Raw genomic sequence first — 17,695 nt, 5'->3', positions numbered from 1 at the left:
TGACCTCGGCAGATGTGCCACATCAGTCGTCAGTGCGTGGACATCCCTGGACAGTAGCCAGTAGTCCAATATGGACCACGCGGCTCTATGAATCGTTAAACATGTGCCCTCTCTGGCCCCTGGGTGTAGTATCCTCCATGAGTCAACCAGCTGAGCTTCAGATATCATGTCCCAGAGTGCTGTCGCCGCCTTGGGGTGATGGTCCCTGGTCGTCCCCTGTCTGTCCAAGGTATCTGATAGTACCACATTGTAATCTCCACCCCACACAATTGCCGCCTGGCCTCGGGTCTGTATTTTGTACCAGAGGACACTGTAGAACTCAGGGTTGTCATCATTAGGGCCATACACATTCACCAATATCATTCGCATGCCACAGAAATTCCCCACCAGTAAGATGTACCTCCCCTCCGCATCTAGTACCACCTCAGATGTTTTCCAGTGAAGGCCTCTTCTAACCAGGATCGCCACTCCACGAGAGTTATTGGAATAGGACGCATGTATAACCTCTCCCCACCTACTATGTCGGAGCAGCGCATTAGCATTAGTAGTCAGGTGGGTCTCCTGCAGTAAACATATGTCTATATCCTTCCTTAGTAAAAAGGCCTGGACCAGCCTGATTTTACGCCTGTCATTCAAGCCTCGCACATTCCAGGTTAAAAGCTTAATTTGAGCCATATTCACAGCGCCAAGAGGGTCATTTTACTCCCTGTGGCTATTTTATACATCAGGACAGAGTACGTTCCAAATCTACCAGGCACCTGACAATTCCGGCCATCAAGCAACCTCTGGAGCCCAGTGTATTGGTCAGCGCTGGCATTCGCTGCATGCTTAGCATCTCTCACTTCAGAACAAAAAACAACAGTGCAATTCAAACCCAACCCCCCCCCTACCCCCTCCCGCTCCAACCCCCCAATCAGGTCGTGCATATCCACCCCCCCCCCTCCCACCCAAACTGCAAACATCCTACATGGCATCTCAATAGAACCAGTTCAGTGGGAATCATCCCTCGGGGAACGCAGGTCAGACGCCCACTAACCCTGTACTTTTGCCAGGGCGACCGAGCGCCAGCCTGGCAGTGATCCCACATGGACCTCCCCCTTCCCCCACACGTTTCTTCATATGCCCACTTATCTGTACAGGGAAGGTTAGCAGTGTCTCAGGTCTACAGCTGACCCTTTCAGCTACCACATTGCAGGTGGCACAGCATGCGGTTCGAAGATCATATCTCCTGTCACTCAATGTCACTTAATCCGGCTTGCGCTCCCGGCTCCTCGGGTGGCAACTGCTTTTTCTGGTCCCGTGCCAATTGCTTCGCGTATTGCAATGCCGCCTTAGCGTCCACAAAGAAAGAAGGTTTGCCTGGGCCCTGTACCCTCAGTTTCGCAGGGTAGATTAGCGAGTATTTGGTCCCAATTTGCTGAAATATCTTTTTGGCCGGGACAAATTCTCTCCTCGCTGCCTGAACCTGCATGGTGAAGTCTGGGAATATCGATATGTGATTGCCCTGATATTGAAGATCTTTTATGTCCCTTGCCATGCGTATTATGGTATCACGGTCCCTATAGTTCAGGATGCGCGCTATTATTGCTCTTGGCATTGCACCTGGCTTGGGCTGGGGACCCAAAGTTCTGTGCGCCCTTTCAACCAGGAACATTTGATAGAGACCCGTTCCGAATTGTTCCGACATCATTGTCTCTACATATAATTCCATTTTTACAATATTGGTCGATTCCGCCACACCCGTGATGCGGACGTTGTTGCGTCTCGAGCGGGCCTCTAAATCTTCGTTCTTCTGCTGGATTAGCGTCAGCACCTTGTCCATGCCTCGCAATTTCCTATCCATGGCAGTTTGACCCTCCTCCGTTTCGGTCACACGCGTTTCCAGCACACCCACTCTGCCGTCCTGTTTATCCATTCGCCTGGTCAGACTGTCCATGCGGGCTGCCAAGTCATCCATCTTGTGGTCTATTCCTTGGAGACTCGTTTTCAGCTCCTGAAACATGGATTTTATCTCCGAAGTTTGTGAGCCCGCTTGATCACTTTTTGCGGCGTCCTCCTCCGACTGCTCCTGACAGTGGTCTTTTGCTTGGTCTTGTCGAATGTGAGCCTCGGCTGCCTCGTGTCTGGTTTCCCCATCGTTGCGTCCAACCGCGATGTGGGAAGCTGCAGATTCACCCCAGTCCACTTGCAATGGCACACTCGTTTAATCAAATCACCACTCGTCCTCTGGGCAAACAGCAGCTAGTGATTCAATTTCAATCTGACCAAGCTTTCACGCGTCTACAGGGTTCTACAAGGGAAACAGTCACCGATTCAGTGGGGCAGGTTCTGGAACGTCTAGTCGGATGTCAATTCAACACCCTTTGTTCCCACTTGCACACAGGTCGCGGCTGTGGGGAAATGCACTGTGATTCCAGTAGGACAAAATGGCATCCCTCGTCTCGGCACTATCCCCCGTCCCGTGGTCGAAGATATTTAGGGCCGAGGTAATGTCAATTTCGCTTCCCACTGCAGCGGGTGAAGCGTGGCCCCAGGGGGCGGGTAGGTGAGTGTAAATTTGAAGGGGATCAGGTCGTGTGCAATCGCCGCTATTAATCTGAGCTTCCGCCCGCCTTGCCAATACATCAGTCTCTGTGCAGAGACGTTATCACGTTCTCAACCCCACGGGGCAGATCAGGTTCCAATCCCACATCCAGCCGCCCCCGACAGGGACCTTATCGGGCCGGCCGCCGAGCAGACCGTCAGAGCCGCGACCTGGCCGCTCGTCCGCTCCGTGTGCCCAAGCGTCAGGATATTTCCTCTCGTTGCCTTCCCTCCGGATCCGTGCAGCATGCAGTCAAACACAGCGACGTATCCCGCAGCCAGGCAGACAATTGTGGAACTTTCGCACCAGCCCCTCGCGTCTGGCGCCCGTTACCCTTTGGATCTCGCTGCTCCCGTTCTGGCCCGGGATTCACACGAGGTCCCGGCGTCCGTTTCTTTACCAGGCCTCCGCTTCGCACGCAGGTAATCCGCTGTCACGGTACTCGGGCTCACAATCCGCTCAGTTTTCGCCACCGGGGAGCTTCCCCATTACTTGCAGGTCATCTGGGGGGGGAAAGGTCCGAGTTACCACACCAGAATTGCCAATAATTTACGGATTTATGTGCTCGGTCGGCGGAGCTGCGAAATCAAGCAGCCATTCCGCCTCGCGTCCATGCCACGCCCCCCATCATGTCCTATAATTAGTTGGACTTGAACATACCTTAATATGACCAGTTGGACACTGTAATTAAAAGCTTATATTTCTCCCAGAGTACAGACGCAGTACACATTATTCTCATAAAAGATCGATATTAAACGTGGTTCACATTGATCGTTGCAGAACAGAGGGTAACATTACATTCATTTCTTTTAGTCATTAGCAAGGAACCATAAATATCACAGCAATACTGGAGTTGGTTTCTGGTCATCTATGGCCCATTAGCTTATAGTAAATAGTGTCACATAATAAGAAAAAATAGTGATATGGCAACACTGTGGGTGTTTGGCTTTTTTCATTTCACAAGTATGTTTACGTGTGTTGATCTGAGCACCCTGTCTTTGTCTCTCTGTTCTTAACTGACACATTGATAGCATGCGATTTTGGGTATCCTTGCCCTATTTCTGACTTTTCTCTATTGGAAATGCGGATCTATTTATATTCTTCACTGCAAGAAAGTTCAAAGCTACCTTGTTTCATCAAGTTAAAAAATGCACAAATATCTTGTCTGAAAGAACCACATATATTGTTTTTTGCATTTTTGCAAGTTGTCAAATCAAATCAAAGTACTTTATTCGGTTAGAAATATAACCATAAAAGCATAACATGTGATATTACATACACTGTAAAAAAAAAAAAAAAAAACAAGAAAAAGTTCAATAAAAGTATAATTCCATAAAAAAACAGGCAGTGTCTCTGACCATACATTTTAATTAATCAAGGTTTGACCCAAGAATGGTCCAAGTTAATTAAAAGTGGGGAAAAATAGCCACTCCAAACATGTCTCAATCTACCCTTCGTATGATTACTTTGCGCTTATTGACATAGGGACGGGACATATAATGTTCTGGGGTAGAAATCAGTTATGCTCCAGGTGGAAATGGGACCATCTCCTCTTTGTGGCCGCCATAATTGGATATGTGGGATGACATATTTGCTCCTAAATTTTACCAATATCAGATCTCCTGCAATGTCTTTTGGTAAAGGTCCTAGCCAGCCCACCCTTCTGACAGATAGTATAGTACCATTGATGTTAGTTGGCAGAGGTCTATTTTTGGTTAGCCAAAACGTGACTTTGTTTGTTAGATCCTGTTGGCTTTCATTTTTCCCCTTGGTCAATTCTGGTGCTCCTGCAAGGACGCACACAAAAGGAACGGCCTCCGGTGGCAAATGTAGGAGATTGGTTTTGTGTGACGTATTCTCATTGTTTGCCCGTAGCCCCTTGTGCAACATCGATGCTTTGTTTGGCCCTGATCTATAGTAAGAGCTCCGAGTTGTTGAGCCTCCTTTCGGGAGGTTCAGAGCTGTTTTTTGTGGGTAGGCTAATTGATTGTGGGTAGTCTTGCTTTGTGTGACGGATTCAGTCGTTTCTATGGCGGATGGGCGCTGTGACTGGGAAGGTTCTGGCAGGTTTTTTATGAGTGGCGAGTTAGCCTTAATCACATCCTCGACACCCGTAAGCCTATCCCCTAAGCTGATTATTTTTTCTATCAGGGGTGATATTAGCGCTTCCAACATTCTTCGATTGATGCCAATAGAGAAGCCTCAACGGGTGCTGAAGGGGCAGTACTGACAGTGGTGGGAGTGTAGGGCAGTTAAGAATTGGATTTTAATTTCTGTTGCTTTGCCTGACTCCCCATTTGTATAACCCCAACTCTCTTCCTTTTGGTGGAGGAAATCTGTGGTGGCCCTGTAGGTTTAAGATTTGACTCTGATTGTACTGAAAGCGGAGTAGCCTGGGAGTTTTTAATTAGTTGGGATTGGGATTGGCTACAGGGCTCAGGACTAATCGGTGCTATGGTGCAAATAGGAGCGTTGATTTGCATATTACCTGAATTCACAGGGGCGTATGTAGACTTGCATAATTTATTTAGTTCATCAAATAGCGATAAGCTCGGTGCTGCATCAGGAGTCTGTATAGGCGAACATATACTAAGGGGACAATCCATAACGGGGGATCGTTCTATTCTCTCTAGTTCTTTTAAAATGGGGAGAGTTACCCTGTTAACGAAATAGTCGATTGTCCCCTTAAGCGAGTGTCTCTGGGACGGAGTATTTCTGGTCTCCTCCTCCCCACGGGTCATAGCACAAGGATTCTGCCAGTTACAATTGGGTCTGAATTGATCACCAGCGAAACGTTTCAGCTGTATTAAGGCTCTGCAGAAGCCTGTAAGGAACCTGGGGAGTAGCAGTAAATAACAGTACCTTATGTCTTTAGTGTGATCCTACTCCGAGGTCCAGAGTAATGTAAAGAGGGGTGCCCCGTCCCGTCCTCCTCAGGCCTCTGAGGGCCACAGAGGGCCCGCCCTTTGCCCGGGCTTAGCCCGGCGTACCCGCGCGCGTCCCGCGGGGACAGGAGGCGTTCCGATGGATGTAGGCGCCTCCTGGCGCAGGCTGTGACGTCCCAGGTGCGCCTCTGCCACCGGGGCACCTGGGGAATGTAGCTTGGGACCGAGTTGCAGTTTCCCTCACGGCGCTCGGTGGGCTCAGCTGTTGTGGTCAAGTGCTGTGGGGCTCTGCCAATACCCCTCCTGTGCTGCCCGGACTGGTTCAGTTCAGTTTGGACCCCAAGGAGCTGTCGGCGCTCCAATGGATGTAGACGCCTCCTGGCGCAGGCTGTGACGTCCCAGGTGCGCCTCTGCCACCGGGGCACCTGGGGAATGTAGTTTGGGACCGAGTTGCCGTTTCCCTCACGGCGCTCGGTGGGCTCAGCTGTTGTGGTCAAGTGCTGTGGGGCTCTGCCAATACCCCTCCCGTGCTGCCCGGACTGGTTCAGTTCGGTTTGGACCCCAAGGAGCTGTCGGCGCTCCGATGGATGTAGGCGCCTCCTGGCGCAGGCTGTGCCGTCCCAGCTGCGCCTCTGCCACCGGGGCACCTGGGGAATGCAGTTTGGGACCGAGTTGCCGTTTCCCTCACGGCACTCGGTGGGCTCAGCTGTTGTGGTCAAGTGCTGTGGGGCTCTGCCAATACCCCTCCCGTGCTGCCTGGACTGGTTAAGTTCGGTTTGGACCCCAAGGAGCTGTCGGCGCTCCGATGGATGTAGGCGCCTCCTGGCGCAGGCTGTGACGTCCCAGGTGCGCCTCTGCCAAGGGGGCACCTGGGTATGTAGTTTGGGACCGAGTTGCCGTTTCCCTCACGGCGCTCGGTGGGCTCAGCTGTTGTGGTCAAGTGCTGTGGGGCTCTGCCAATACCCCTCCCGTGCTGCCCGGACTGGTTCAGTTCGGTTTGGACCCCAAGGAGCTGTCGGCGCTCCGATGGATGTAGGCGCCTCCTGGCGCAGGCTGTGACGTCCCAGGTGCGCCTCTGCCACCGGGGCACCTGGGGAATGTAGTTTGGGACCGAGTTGCCGTTTCCCTCACGGCGCTCGGTGGGCTCAGCTGCTGTGGTCAAGTGCTGTGGGGCTCTGCCAATACCCCTCCCGTGCTGCCCGGACTGGTTCAGTTCGGTTTGGACCCCAAGGAGCTGTCGGCGCTCCGATGGATGTAGGCGCCTCCTGGTGCAGGCTGTGACGTCCCAGGTGCGCCTCTGCCACTGGGGCACCTGGGGAATGTAGTTTGGGACCGAGTTGCCGTTTCCCTCACGGCGCTCGGTGGGCTCAGCTGTTGTGGTCAAGTGCTGTGGGGCTCTGCCAATACCCCTCCCGTGCTGCCCGGACTGGTTCAGTTCGGTTTGGACCCCAAGGAGCTGTCGGCGCTCCGATGGATGTAGGCGCCTTCTGGCGCAGGCTCTGACGTCCCAGGTGCGCCTCTGCCACCGGGGCACCTGGGGAATGTAGTTTGGGACCGAGTTGCCGTTTCCCTCACGGCGCTCGGTGGGCTCAGCTGTTGTGGTCAAGTGCTGTGGGGCTCTGCCAATACCCCTCCCGTGCTGCCCGGACTGGTTCAGTTCGGTTTGGACCCCAAGGAGCTGTCGGCGCTCCGATGGATGTAGGCGCCTCCTGGCGTAGGCTGTGACGTCCCAGGTGCGCCTCTGCCACCGGGGCACCTGGGGAATGTAGTTTGGGACCGAGTTGCCGTTTCCTCAGTGCGCTCGGTGGGCTCAGCTGTTGTGGTCCAGTGCTGTGGGGCTCTGCCAATACCCCTCACGTGCTGCCCGGACTGGTTCACTTCGGTTTGGACCCCAAGGAGCTGTCGGCGCTCCGATGGATGTAGGCGCCTCCTGGCGCAGGCTGTGACGTCCCAGGTGCGCCTCTGCCACCGGGGCACCTGGGGAATGTAGTTTGGGACCGAGTTGCCGTTTCCCTCACGGCGCTCGGTGGGCTCAGCTGTTGTGGTCAAGTGCTGTGGGGCTCTGCCAATACCCCTCCCGTGCTGCCCGGACTGGTTCAGTTCGGTTTGGACCCCATTTTTGCAAGTTGTCAAAGTTGTGGCCTTTCCTGACGAAGGCACTTCTGGTGCCGAAACGCACATAGAAACCATCAAACGTCAACTGAATTAGGGCCACACTGTTTGTCCTAATGCAAAATCTTTGGAACTTTTAACCTTTAGCTGAATTTGTATTAAAATTGCTAATTATCATTGGAGCAAAATAGATTAGCCCCTGTTAAAATATATAGCAACCACCTTTTGGTTGTTTTTGTATATTGTGTTTTTAACTGAATGCGTTGATGTGTTGTGTGCATGAGGAATGAGTGAGCCAGTATGAGTGAGTTTTTTTATTGTAAAATGTATTGATCAGTATTAATAAAATTATGTTTTGCATAAAATAGTATCTTTTGGTTCTTTCATTCCATGTTGGAAATATTGTGCTGTTTTGTTGATCCCTGCCTTAAGGAAGGTTCATTCTATTAGCAGGGGGCCTCTTGCTCTTTACACTGTAAGGGAGGAGTCTCTACACCTTGTGACTTTCAAGACTTTGTTCGAACAAAAACAAGTTGTACACATTCAAGCCCAACACTAGATGGCAGAAGTATGCATAACATGGGTATCTACAGCTATCCATGCCACAAACATATATTTCTGCCGATATGTAGGTGGGTGTTGTGTGTGTGTGCATGTATGTGCCAGCATTAAGGTCAGAGATTGTGAATTTGAGTACAGGTGATCTGTGGATTTACAGACCTTTGTGTATGAATATATGTATGCTTCTAGGTTTCTATGGGAAAGTGTTCTTTGATATGTGCAGTAACTGGGCATCTGCAGATCTCTGGGTAAAGTGATCTGTCTATGTGTACATGGATCTTTGTGTATTTGTGGCCCTGAATAAAGGTAAACTGTGAGTGCAGAAATGTTTGGACATGTCTTAGTGTGTGTCTGCATGGGTAATAAGGTGTGTACTTCTATTTATGTTTTGGTTCTGAGCTTGTGTGTTTTTTAATTAATGGCTGACCCCGTATACAAGGATGTAAGATGAACTGGACCCCTTAACTCGGTCAGTTCTCAGTTAGTGGGGTTTATAGATCTTTTCTCTACAGCAGTTCCAGCTAGTAGGTTGAGTCGGTTACCAGTCTCAAATAGTGCTTGCAAGAGATTTTCAGATGTGTTTAATACTTTTTCAAAGGATACTACTGTTGATGTTTTGTAGACTTTGGACCTCACAAACCAGGCATTAACTTCAAGAAAATCTTTAAGCCACTTCTCCATTACCCACAACCAGGACTTAGAGAATAGAGGGCATTTTCTTTCAAGAACAGTCACTGTAGGTTTTTAGCATATTTGTGTCTTCCAGGATTTAACAGCTACCAGATAATGTAGGCTTCTTGGGGCTTTGGATTCCACAATCAAGGAGGGAAGGAGCCAACAGTAGGCTAACCACTCCACTTTCATTTATGTCAAAGTTTGTGTGCTATCACTTACACTGCCCCTAGTTGATTGAGAACTAATTATGTTTCAGTGCAGAATATTGTATCCTAAATCTATCCATGCAAATTTTCAGCCATTTATATCCACTCCCTCATTGACACTCGGGCCAGAGATCTCAAGTTCCAAGCTCAAGTCACAGATAGTGCTCGACTTCCTTAGCACTGTTGTGTTCAAATCAAACTCCTAATTTTGAACATGGTAATATTTTGTGACTTGAATACTGACTTGAACTCAATATAGGAAAAGATGCCGACTAGAAACTGGTCCAACAGTCTGCAACTTTTCTTGGATTACGAGTAGACAGGCCACATGACAATCTGTCTGTAAACTGAGAGCATCCGAAGTATGCCTCCAGTGTGGACCATCATGAGTGAAATTATGGTAATATAGGCCTACCATGTTAAGATGCTACTGAGCGAATGTTTGAAATTAAATAAATATTAAAGACAAACATTAATTGGATGAAATTTGTGTACTCAGGATTTTATTTATGTGATTCTGCAATAAACTAATAATTTGGAAAAAACAAATGGACAACATAAATTCCTAAGCATAACAAAAAGAGTAAAAAAACAGGTTGGGTCATTTGATCACAACAGAGCCACGCTGCTACATCTGTGAGTTTTGCTTTGATTGGGGACAGCACAGGCCGATGACACTAGAGCCCACATCCTGAAGAAGGGTGGAGTGAACCCGTCATGTTGATAACTCTAAAATGGCTCTGCCTCTGAAATAACAGTGAGGCAAAGTCAGTCATGTGCGTGTCTTAACTCTGTACAGCTGATAGGGCAGACATTCTGCGACGTGCTGGCCTTGCCTCTTAAGGCTTTTTAGAGCCTAAAGATTCGTTCTCGTGGCAAACTGATGCTACTACAACATGCAGGGGTGAGGCACAGTAAGTCATGTGTCAGGAGAGGGCACCTGGAAGCCCAAATGGGCTAGTGCAGACTCGGTCAATGGTCAGGCTCACCAGTTGAAGGAATGCATGGTTAGGGAACATATTTTACAGTAAGAAACAGAGTGCTGACCCAGGGCAGGATATGCAGGTCCACACAGACATAACCAGGGTGTCCTCTAAATGCTTGCAGTACTGAGGCACGGCGATTCACATGTAAGGTAGCCCCCGGAAGTCTGCCATGGCTTACGCAGCATCACTGCTATGATGGGATTGTTTCTCGAAAGCTAGATTAGAAACAATCACATGTTGGGACAGTGTGTATGAAAGGCTGGGGCAAAGTCATTTGCATGAAAAGTTGTTTTCTCTGGGAGGCTGGCACGAACTGGAGTAGTCGTGTTGCAAAGAGGCGGCTTCAAAACATTTGGTACGGTAGGGGCGGCAAATCCACATGTCAGGCTTACTTCTTTTTTTATTGTTTTTATTTTTTATAACTGTTTTTAAGTGCATCGGTGCAGAGTAATGTACAATCGTATTGATAAGTCCATTAAAGAAAACAACACATTGGCATCATCATATTCCATACATTGGGCAAAGACTACATCAGTTCGCTGCCTCTGGGAGGCCTCCATACATCTACACAATACATCCCTGATCCAGAACAGTGCATACAATTATAAAATGCCATGCTAGGGCCACATAAACACCACTGTGTTAGATCGCCGGTGGGGGGGGGGGGGGGGTCCCAGCTTCAACTGTGAGGAGGGCCATCAGTGTTTGTCTCTCACGCCTTATTTCCACCGAGAAGCAGATGTCCCCTCTATATTTGTTCCACTTTCCCCATTTATGGTCCCATTTCCTGGGGCATCCCCGTCCCTTGAATACCGTTTTCTCAGCTATCATTGCACAATCCATGTCTTTTGCCCAATCTTTTACCAGTGGTCTCGCGGCCATCCCCCATTTCTGTGCTCTGTTGCGCTTTGTGATATCCCAACCCATCAGGGTCCACGCCTGCTCCTCCTGGGAGAGGTCAGTAGCCTCCCATATGTTGAGGAGTTAGAGTTTCGGAGAGGGTCTCAGGGGTTTGTCACGTGTCCTGGTCATTTGCCGTGTCATCTCTTCCCAATAGCCCTGTATGTGTGGGCATTCCCAAAGTATGTGTGTAAAGGTGCCGATTTGGGTGCAATGTCGGAGACAGAGCGGATCTGGTCGCCTATCCAGTTGAAACAATAGCTTAGCATCAAAGTATACCTGGTGGAGTATTTTACGCTGGATGAGGGGGAGGCACATGGGGATTGATACTTCTCTGGGAGAGGCAAGGGCGGCTCTCCCGTCTTCATCGTCTATGTCACCAAGGTCAGCCTCCCAATTCATGCGTAGTTTCTGCATTGGATCAGTACGATTGTTTACCAGTTTTTTATAGGTTAGGGAGATAGCCTTGTGTTCTATTGGATCTAATACTACCGATCCTCCAATGGGGAAGAGTCAGGGAGAGGGGTTCCCTTTGGTAGGGCAGTGGAGATAGCCTGACTGATTTAGAGGTGCAAGGTGGTACTTAATCTGGAGGTCAGCAAATGTGGCCAGTTTCCCTTTCACCCACATGTCCCCCACTGTAGAAATCCCGATAGTGTCCCATTTATCAAAACAGGGGCATTTGCTGAGTCGACTCAATATATCAGGTTCCCAGAGTGGAGTTGCTTTACTTAGACGGTTCTGCCACCCCAGTTTTCTTGTGATTCCATGCCACACTTCAACGGTACGGGCTGTGGGGCCTGTAAAGTTAAGCTTACGGGGATTAATATACTACGCCCTATTATAGCCACCTCCGGCCCATGAGCCAGTGTTCGGTGCGCAAATTGGGATTGTCGTGTGAACCGAACACCCAACTATTAACTGCCGTCAATTGGGAAGCTTGGTAGTAGAGTTGTATGTCTGACAACCCTATGCCCCCCTGGTACCATCCCATGGTGAGTTTGTTCATAGCAATGCGTGGTGGGTGGTCTTCCCATAATAATCCCAGTAACACACTGTCGATTTGGGCAAAGTATCTGTCTGGGATTGGGTACGGAGCATTTTGGAGCGCATAAAGGAAACGCGGGAGCGCGTGCATCTTAAATAAGGACTCATTTGCATATGGCCATGTCTGAACTGGGGTGGCGGAGTGAGCTAAAGAATGATGATGGATTAAACCCAGATGAGTTAGCTGGGGGTGAGTGCTTGCATTGTTCAGCACTCCGTCCATCATCCCCTTTGGTTTTGCTTTGTTCACCCTAAGTTGGCATGGTATGCCCAGATATGGGTCCCTTGCTCACTTTGCCACTGGATTCAAGCTAGCCTGGCTGATGACGGCTGATTAGCCAGAAACCGGTCCCAGGATGCTTGTTTCCAGTCCAGGGAAGACATGGCTTGGCAGTTCGGGCTGGACTGTTCCCATGAAGCACAGGGTCAGACTGATTTGTACATGGCCGTGTCTGAATTGGGGTGGCGGAGTGAGCTAAAGAATGATGATGGGTTAAACCCAGATCAGTTGACTGGGGGTGAGTGCTTGCATTATTCAATAATCCGTCCATCATCCCCTTTGGCTTTGCTTTATATACGGGCTATTACAGACAGAAACGAATATAGCATGTTACTATGCATGCTATTACATTGTGTTCTATTACAACACAGTTATTACAACGACCGCATTGTTAGAACGCGATACCTTTACATCACAAGTCATTAGATCGACTTGCTGTAGGGGGTGCGCTGGATTTAGGAATAGTATAATTTACTATTCCGACTCCAGTGTGCGCAACAGTAGGGGAGGTGTTGGAATTTTAAATTATACTAGTCCACAATGTAATGGCAGCGTTGTAAACGCTGTTTCCCACAGAAACCAGGGAAGGACACGCGTAGGATCTGAACACTAAATACAGTCACCAGGCACCACGCCTAACTGAAATATTCTTTCCGTGGTCCGGAAAAATCAGTATTTTCTTCGACATTTTCGAAACGAGATGTACACTCACATAATCACTTTGTTTCCATTTTTTTACATAATTTTCTTTCAATAAGATGTGTAAATAAATCCCAAACTGGTGTTGCTGGGATCGTTACAAATGTGTGTAAATAAAAATAACGAGTAACTTACACTATCGATGATCTGAAAAATTGAGTAGGCAGCCCCTCTTGCATTAGCAAATGCCTCGATGTTGGGAGAAGCTTGACCAATCCCAAAGGCTCCGATAATGACAGCGAAAAAGACCTAGAAAAGAAAGTTAATGGAAACCAATTCAATCCAGTTAAGTACACCTTGCTGGGATACAGTGAAAGACAGAAGCAGAAGACCAACAGGAATTAGCCAACAGTTTTACAGATTTCTGTAATGTGTTCATTCCAGTATGACGCCAACATTTTTATTGTTTCAGAGAGTTTATTTAAACTAAACCCAAGAATTGAGACACTGCACAAAGACACTATAACTAAAGAAAAGATTAAGCAGCCATTTACTCGAGGCTCTCGAATACATCTTCAGTGAGAGGATTTCTGGGAATACAATCATCCTGGACTTGTAGCTTGTGAGTACAGAATTCAACAGGGACATCTGCATATTACCAGTAGTTCATTATCACTCGGTTCTAAATAAGACTAGCAGTGCAAGATCAGATGCAATGAGTCAGAACATGGGCCCATTATATTGCATTAAGCCATTACTAAAATTCCTTTAACTTACGGTAAGCACAGATCCGATGGTATAAGACTGTCCATCTATGATTAAGGAGGTTCCATACCAAAAAGCCAGAGCGTATGATGCATAAATGAGCAAGAAAGCGAAACCCATGGAAATATTGGCTGTCATGGCCTTTCTTATTCCAATCTTCTTTGCATCTTCTAGATTTTTTTCATACCTGCAGAAAACACGTTTGCACAATATGTTTAAACATTTTGAGATCTAGCTCTGTCTTGTTTTTCAAAAAATAACAGTGTGTTGTGTCTTAAAGCCTTTTCCTCGGGATGTAACCCATCACACAAGTTCATGCACTTTTTTTAAACAAGTCCAGCCATTATTGAAATACGCCCAGCCATGATTATGTAGCCTTCGGTCACCCCACTGAACTCACCCCATGTGATGACAGTGTCATCTAGACATGACTTGAAACCATAGCTAGCTGTAGGCAGCCACCAGACGTAAGCCCTGGGTGATACCCTAGGATTAGAGCCTGCACGCAGTCCCTGCTTGGTATGGTTCCTGGACACAAGTGTAGACCATCAATACACCTGCCCTGGCACTTGCAGTACATGGTACAAGAAGGAAATTGTTACCTACGGTGTAACCATCCATTTGTTTGTAGCTTGTAGTGCTTTAGACTCGCATGCTGTGCAGACTCCTGACATCTAGTGGTGGGTGCAAAGTCTGCAAGTTGTTTGTTTTCGAAGAAGTCTTTGGTCTCGAGATATGTTGTGACTCCTCCATTAGCCCAGGACAAAGACTCCACCTCAGACTCTTTTTCCAACAGTGGGTGAGTAATGTAAATGGAGAGTAGTGAGGCAAGACACAGAATATGTACTGAGCATTGTGACTAACTGAATAATAACAAACACCTTAGATGCTAGCTTGCTTCCAGAGTGGTGGGACGTTCCATGTCAATCTACAGAACCCGACAGCACTACAAGCTACAAAATGATGGTTAGATAGAAACATTTCCATTTGCAGAAAGTGCTAGTGCAGTTCAGCGGTGGCTGGCTCAGGTAAGCGTTGTAGGGCGAGGCAGGGCGCGGCAGGGGAGGAAGCCAACAGACGACGGCACATGTATTATTTATTTATTTAATTATACCTATTCCGTCATCTGTCGATATCCCCCCTCTCACCCCGCCCCTCCCCACCGCGTTTACCTGTGCCGGCCACTGCTGGTTTAGTTCACATGCTATGTGTAGATTAAAAAACAACAAAAAGGTTCCGGAAGAGGTGGCTAACAAGCAGATATTGTAGATGTTTGCAATAAAGTTTTTAGTACAGCTTGGCCACCCAAAGCCTCCTGGAAGGCTTGACTATCCACAAAACAGTTTTCAATGAATGTGTGTAGTGTTGCGCTCTAGTCTCCGGCGCCCGGCGTGATGACGTGGCGCGCCGGAGCAAGAGCGGAACACTGGCGCATGCGCGCAGAGCAGAGAGAAAGCGCGCGAAGGGGAGGGAACGGCAGAAGCGACAGGAGCTTGAGTCAGATAGACGCTCGGCGCTTTTTGTGTTAGCGTATTTGTGTAAAAATATTAAAAGGCTCTACCTTACCTACCCTGGCATCCTGGTATCTGTGGGGAAGCAGGATACAACATTACAGTGGCGACGAGGACTGGGATCACCCCATCAACCCCCACACAGCAATACGGGAGAAGCAGCAGCAAGGGACCCAAGCAATAAAAGCAGGTCAGAGTCTGTTGGAGAGGCACATCGTGAGCTCGCCCAGAAACACGGCGCTATTTACAAAAGAGCGTGGCAGCAGCGCACGACACCTGCATCCAGTATACAGGTGGCCCTAGCCACACCGAGGCTGGTCAAAGCCAACACAACGCAGAGGGGCACGTAGCTGAGACCCTGGCAGAAAGAAGAGACAGTGATAGGGAGGAAGGAAAGGTACACCTCCCCGGCACCACACGAGATAGAAATATCAGTGCGCCTGGCAGTCCCAATAGCCAAGGGGACAACTCAGGTAGAGAAGGAAACCCCAGTGCACCGGGCAGCCTAGGGAATCGTGACGGAGGGCCAGGAACAGCGCCCAGAATGAGCAACCAGATGACATCTCTCACAGCGCCCGTCCCCTTCCTACCCAGACCGGGGGAACCCCTGATGAAGTGGGAGGACTGGAGGGAGTATTCCAAGAACTATGTGGAAGCCTTAGAAGATGAAAACGGTGAGCCATTTCCCAGCGCAAGAAAGAAGAGGCTGCTGCTGCATAACCTGGGCCCGGAAGGAGTACGTGTGTACACGAACTTAGTGCCGGCAGAGAGACCAGCCACAGCCGACGACGTCTTCAAGAATGCTTTAGAAGACCTAGACAATCACTATCGCCCGGCAGTATGTGTATCCGTCGACCGGTACAACTTCCAGCAAAGGAAGCAGGAGCAAGGAGAGTCGATAGATGATTATGTGGCGGCCTTGAGACGCCTAGCCATCACGTGCAAATATGGGCAACTACAGGATGAATATATCAAAGACCAAATAGTCATGCACACCACGAACAAGTCGGTTCAGGACAAGTTGTGGGCACAGGGAGAGACATCGCTCACAGACGTAATCGCCATGGTAAAGAAGGCAGAACTTTCGAAGCGCTGTGCGGAATCTGCAAAAAGGGAGTGCGCGCAGAGGCAGATGGTCAACAAGATAGAAGATGCGCCCTCGACCACAAGGTACAAAGGAGCCACAGGAGAAAGAAGACAAGAATCCAAGTGGACAGGGAAACAATCAGCTCCAGGAAGACAACCCACGGACAGCAAATTTTCATGCTACAGGTACGGGAGTGCGGACCATTCAGCGCAGGACAAACGGTGCCCTTAGTTTCGCGCCAGGTGCTCCTTCTGCGGCCTGGTCGGCCATTTTGAGAAAGTGTGCCGCAAGAAAGGGAGAAGAACCGTGGTGAAGTACGTAGGGCAGTCCTCGTCGGAGGCCCCGACCGAAGACGACCTGGAAGACGACGACATGGTTTTATGCGTCGAGGAGCAGGTATTAGATGTGACGGGCAAGCGTTCTGACAAGCCGCGCACGGACATGCTGATAGGGGGAGTGAAGGTCCACATTGCAATTGACTCTGGGTCCCCGTACTCCATTGTCCAACGATCGGTATGGGAGGAAGACTTTGTGCCCATCCTGGGTCCCCAGCTGGATCCGCCAGACATTTGTCCCATTTCATACACTGAAAATGCAATCGCCATGGTGGGTTTCCGCACCTTGAAGTTTGAATTTAGAGGCAGATCTGCGTATTGCAAGTTGTATGTGGCAGAGCGGGGACCCTCAGTGCTAGGCTGGAGAGACCAAGGCGATTTAGGCATCAAGCTGGATCCGGGCGGCAAAGAGAAAATCCTGCTGACAGAAGACTACCCCTGGCCACAGCAAGACAAACTGAAGCAGGCCTTCCCCAAAGTGTTTGGAGGTACAGTGGGTAAACGGGACAAGTTCGTGCACAGAATACTCCTCAAGGAGGACGCCCGACCAGTATCCCACAAAGTCAGAAACATCCCCATTGTGGTTAAAGAAGCTGTCCAGTAAGAGCTCCAAAGATTGGAAGGACAGGGGATAGACAGCTCGGAGTGGTTGGCCCCCTTGGTCGTGGCCAGGAAGCCCAACGGCAAAGTACGCTTATGTGTGGACCTCCGCGAGCTCAACAAATGCTTAATTGTAGAGAAGTTTCCCCTACCAAGGATAGAGGAAATGTTGGCTAGAACTAAGGGAGTATCATGGTTCTCAACAATAGACCTCACATCGGCGTATCATCAGATCGACTTACACCCGTCAAGCAGGAAACTAACCTCGTTCATCACGCCCTTTGGGTGTTATCAATTCCGCCGCATGCCGTTTGGGCTGGCCTCAGTGGCTGCGGTGTTCCAGAAATTGATGCACCGCCTATTCAAGGACTTACCAGGTGTCCAGTACTTTCAGGACGACATCCTGATCATGGGAACCAGCAAAGCTGATCATGACGAGAAGCTAACTAAAGTACTAACCGTGCTTCAAGAAAGAGGTCTCACGGCTGAGTGGAGCAAGTGCAGGCTGGGCATGTCATCCGT

The 17,695-nt window shown here is 49.1% G+C and overlaps 1 protein-coding gene across 1 annotated transcript in view; it reads right to left on the bottom strand.

Annotated features, from left to right (window-relative positions):
* The window catches only part of ABCB1 (ATP binding cassette subfamily B member 1), a 562,371-nt gene that overhangs the window by 275,961 nt on the left and 268,715 nt on the right, over positions 1-17,695 (bottom strand). Inside the window, exons 9-10 of the mRNA XM_078663595.1 lie at positions 13,653-13,827; positions 13,071-13,184 (exon numbers count right to left, since the gene is read on the bottom strand). Coding sequence (XP_078519721.1) covers positions 13,071-13,184; positions 13,653-13,827 — 289 coding nt within the window. The remainder of the gene's footprint in view (positions 1-13,070; positions 13,185-13,652; positions 13,828-17,695) is intronic.

The sequence above is a fragment of the Lissotriton helveticus genome, chromosome 10, assembly GCF_964261635.1.
Source record: "Lissotriton helveticus chromosome 10, aLisHel1.1, whole genome shotgun sequence".
Classification (NCBI taxonomy): Eukaryota; Metazoa; Chordata; class Amphibia; order Caudata; family Salamandridae; genus Lissotriton; species Lissotriton helveticus.
Note: the sequence above shows the minus strand (reverse complement) of the source record. Positions and strands in the feature narration are given on the sequence as shown.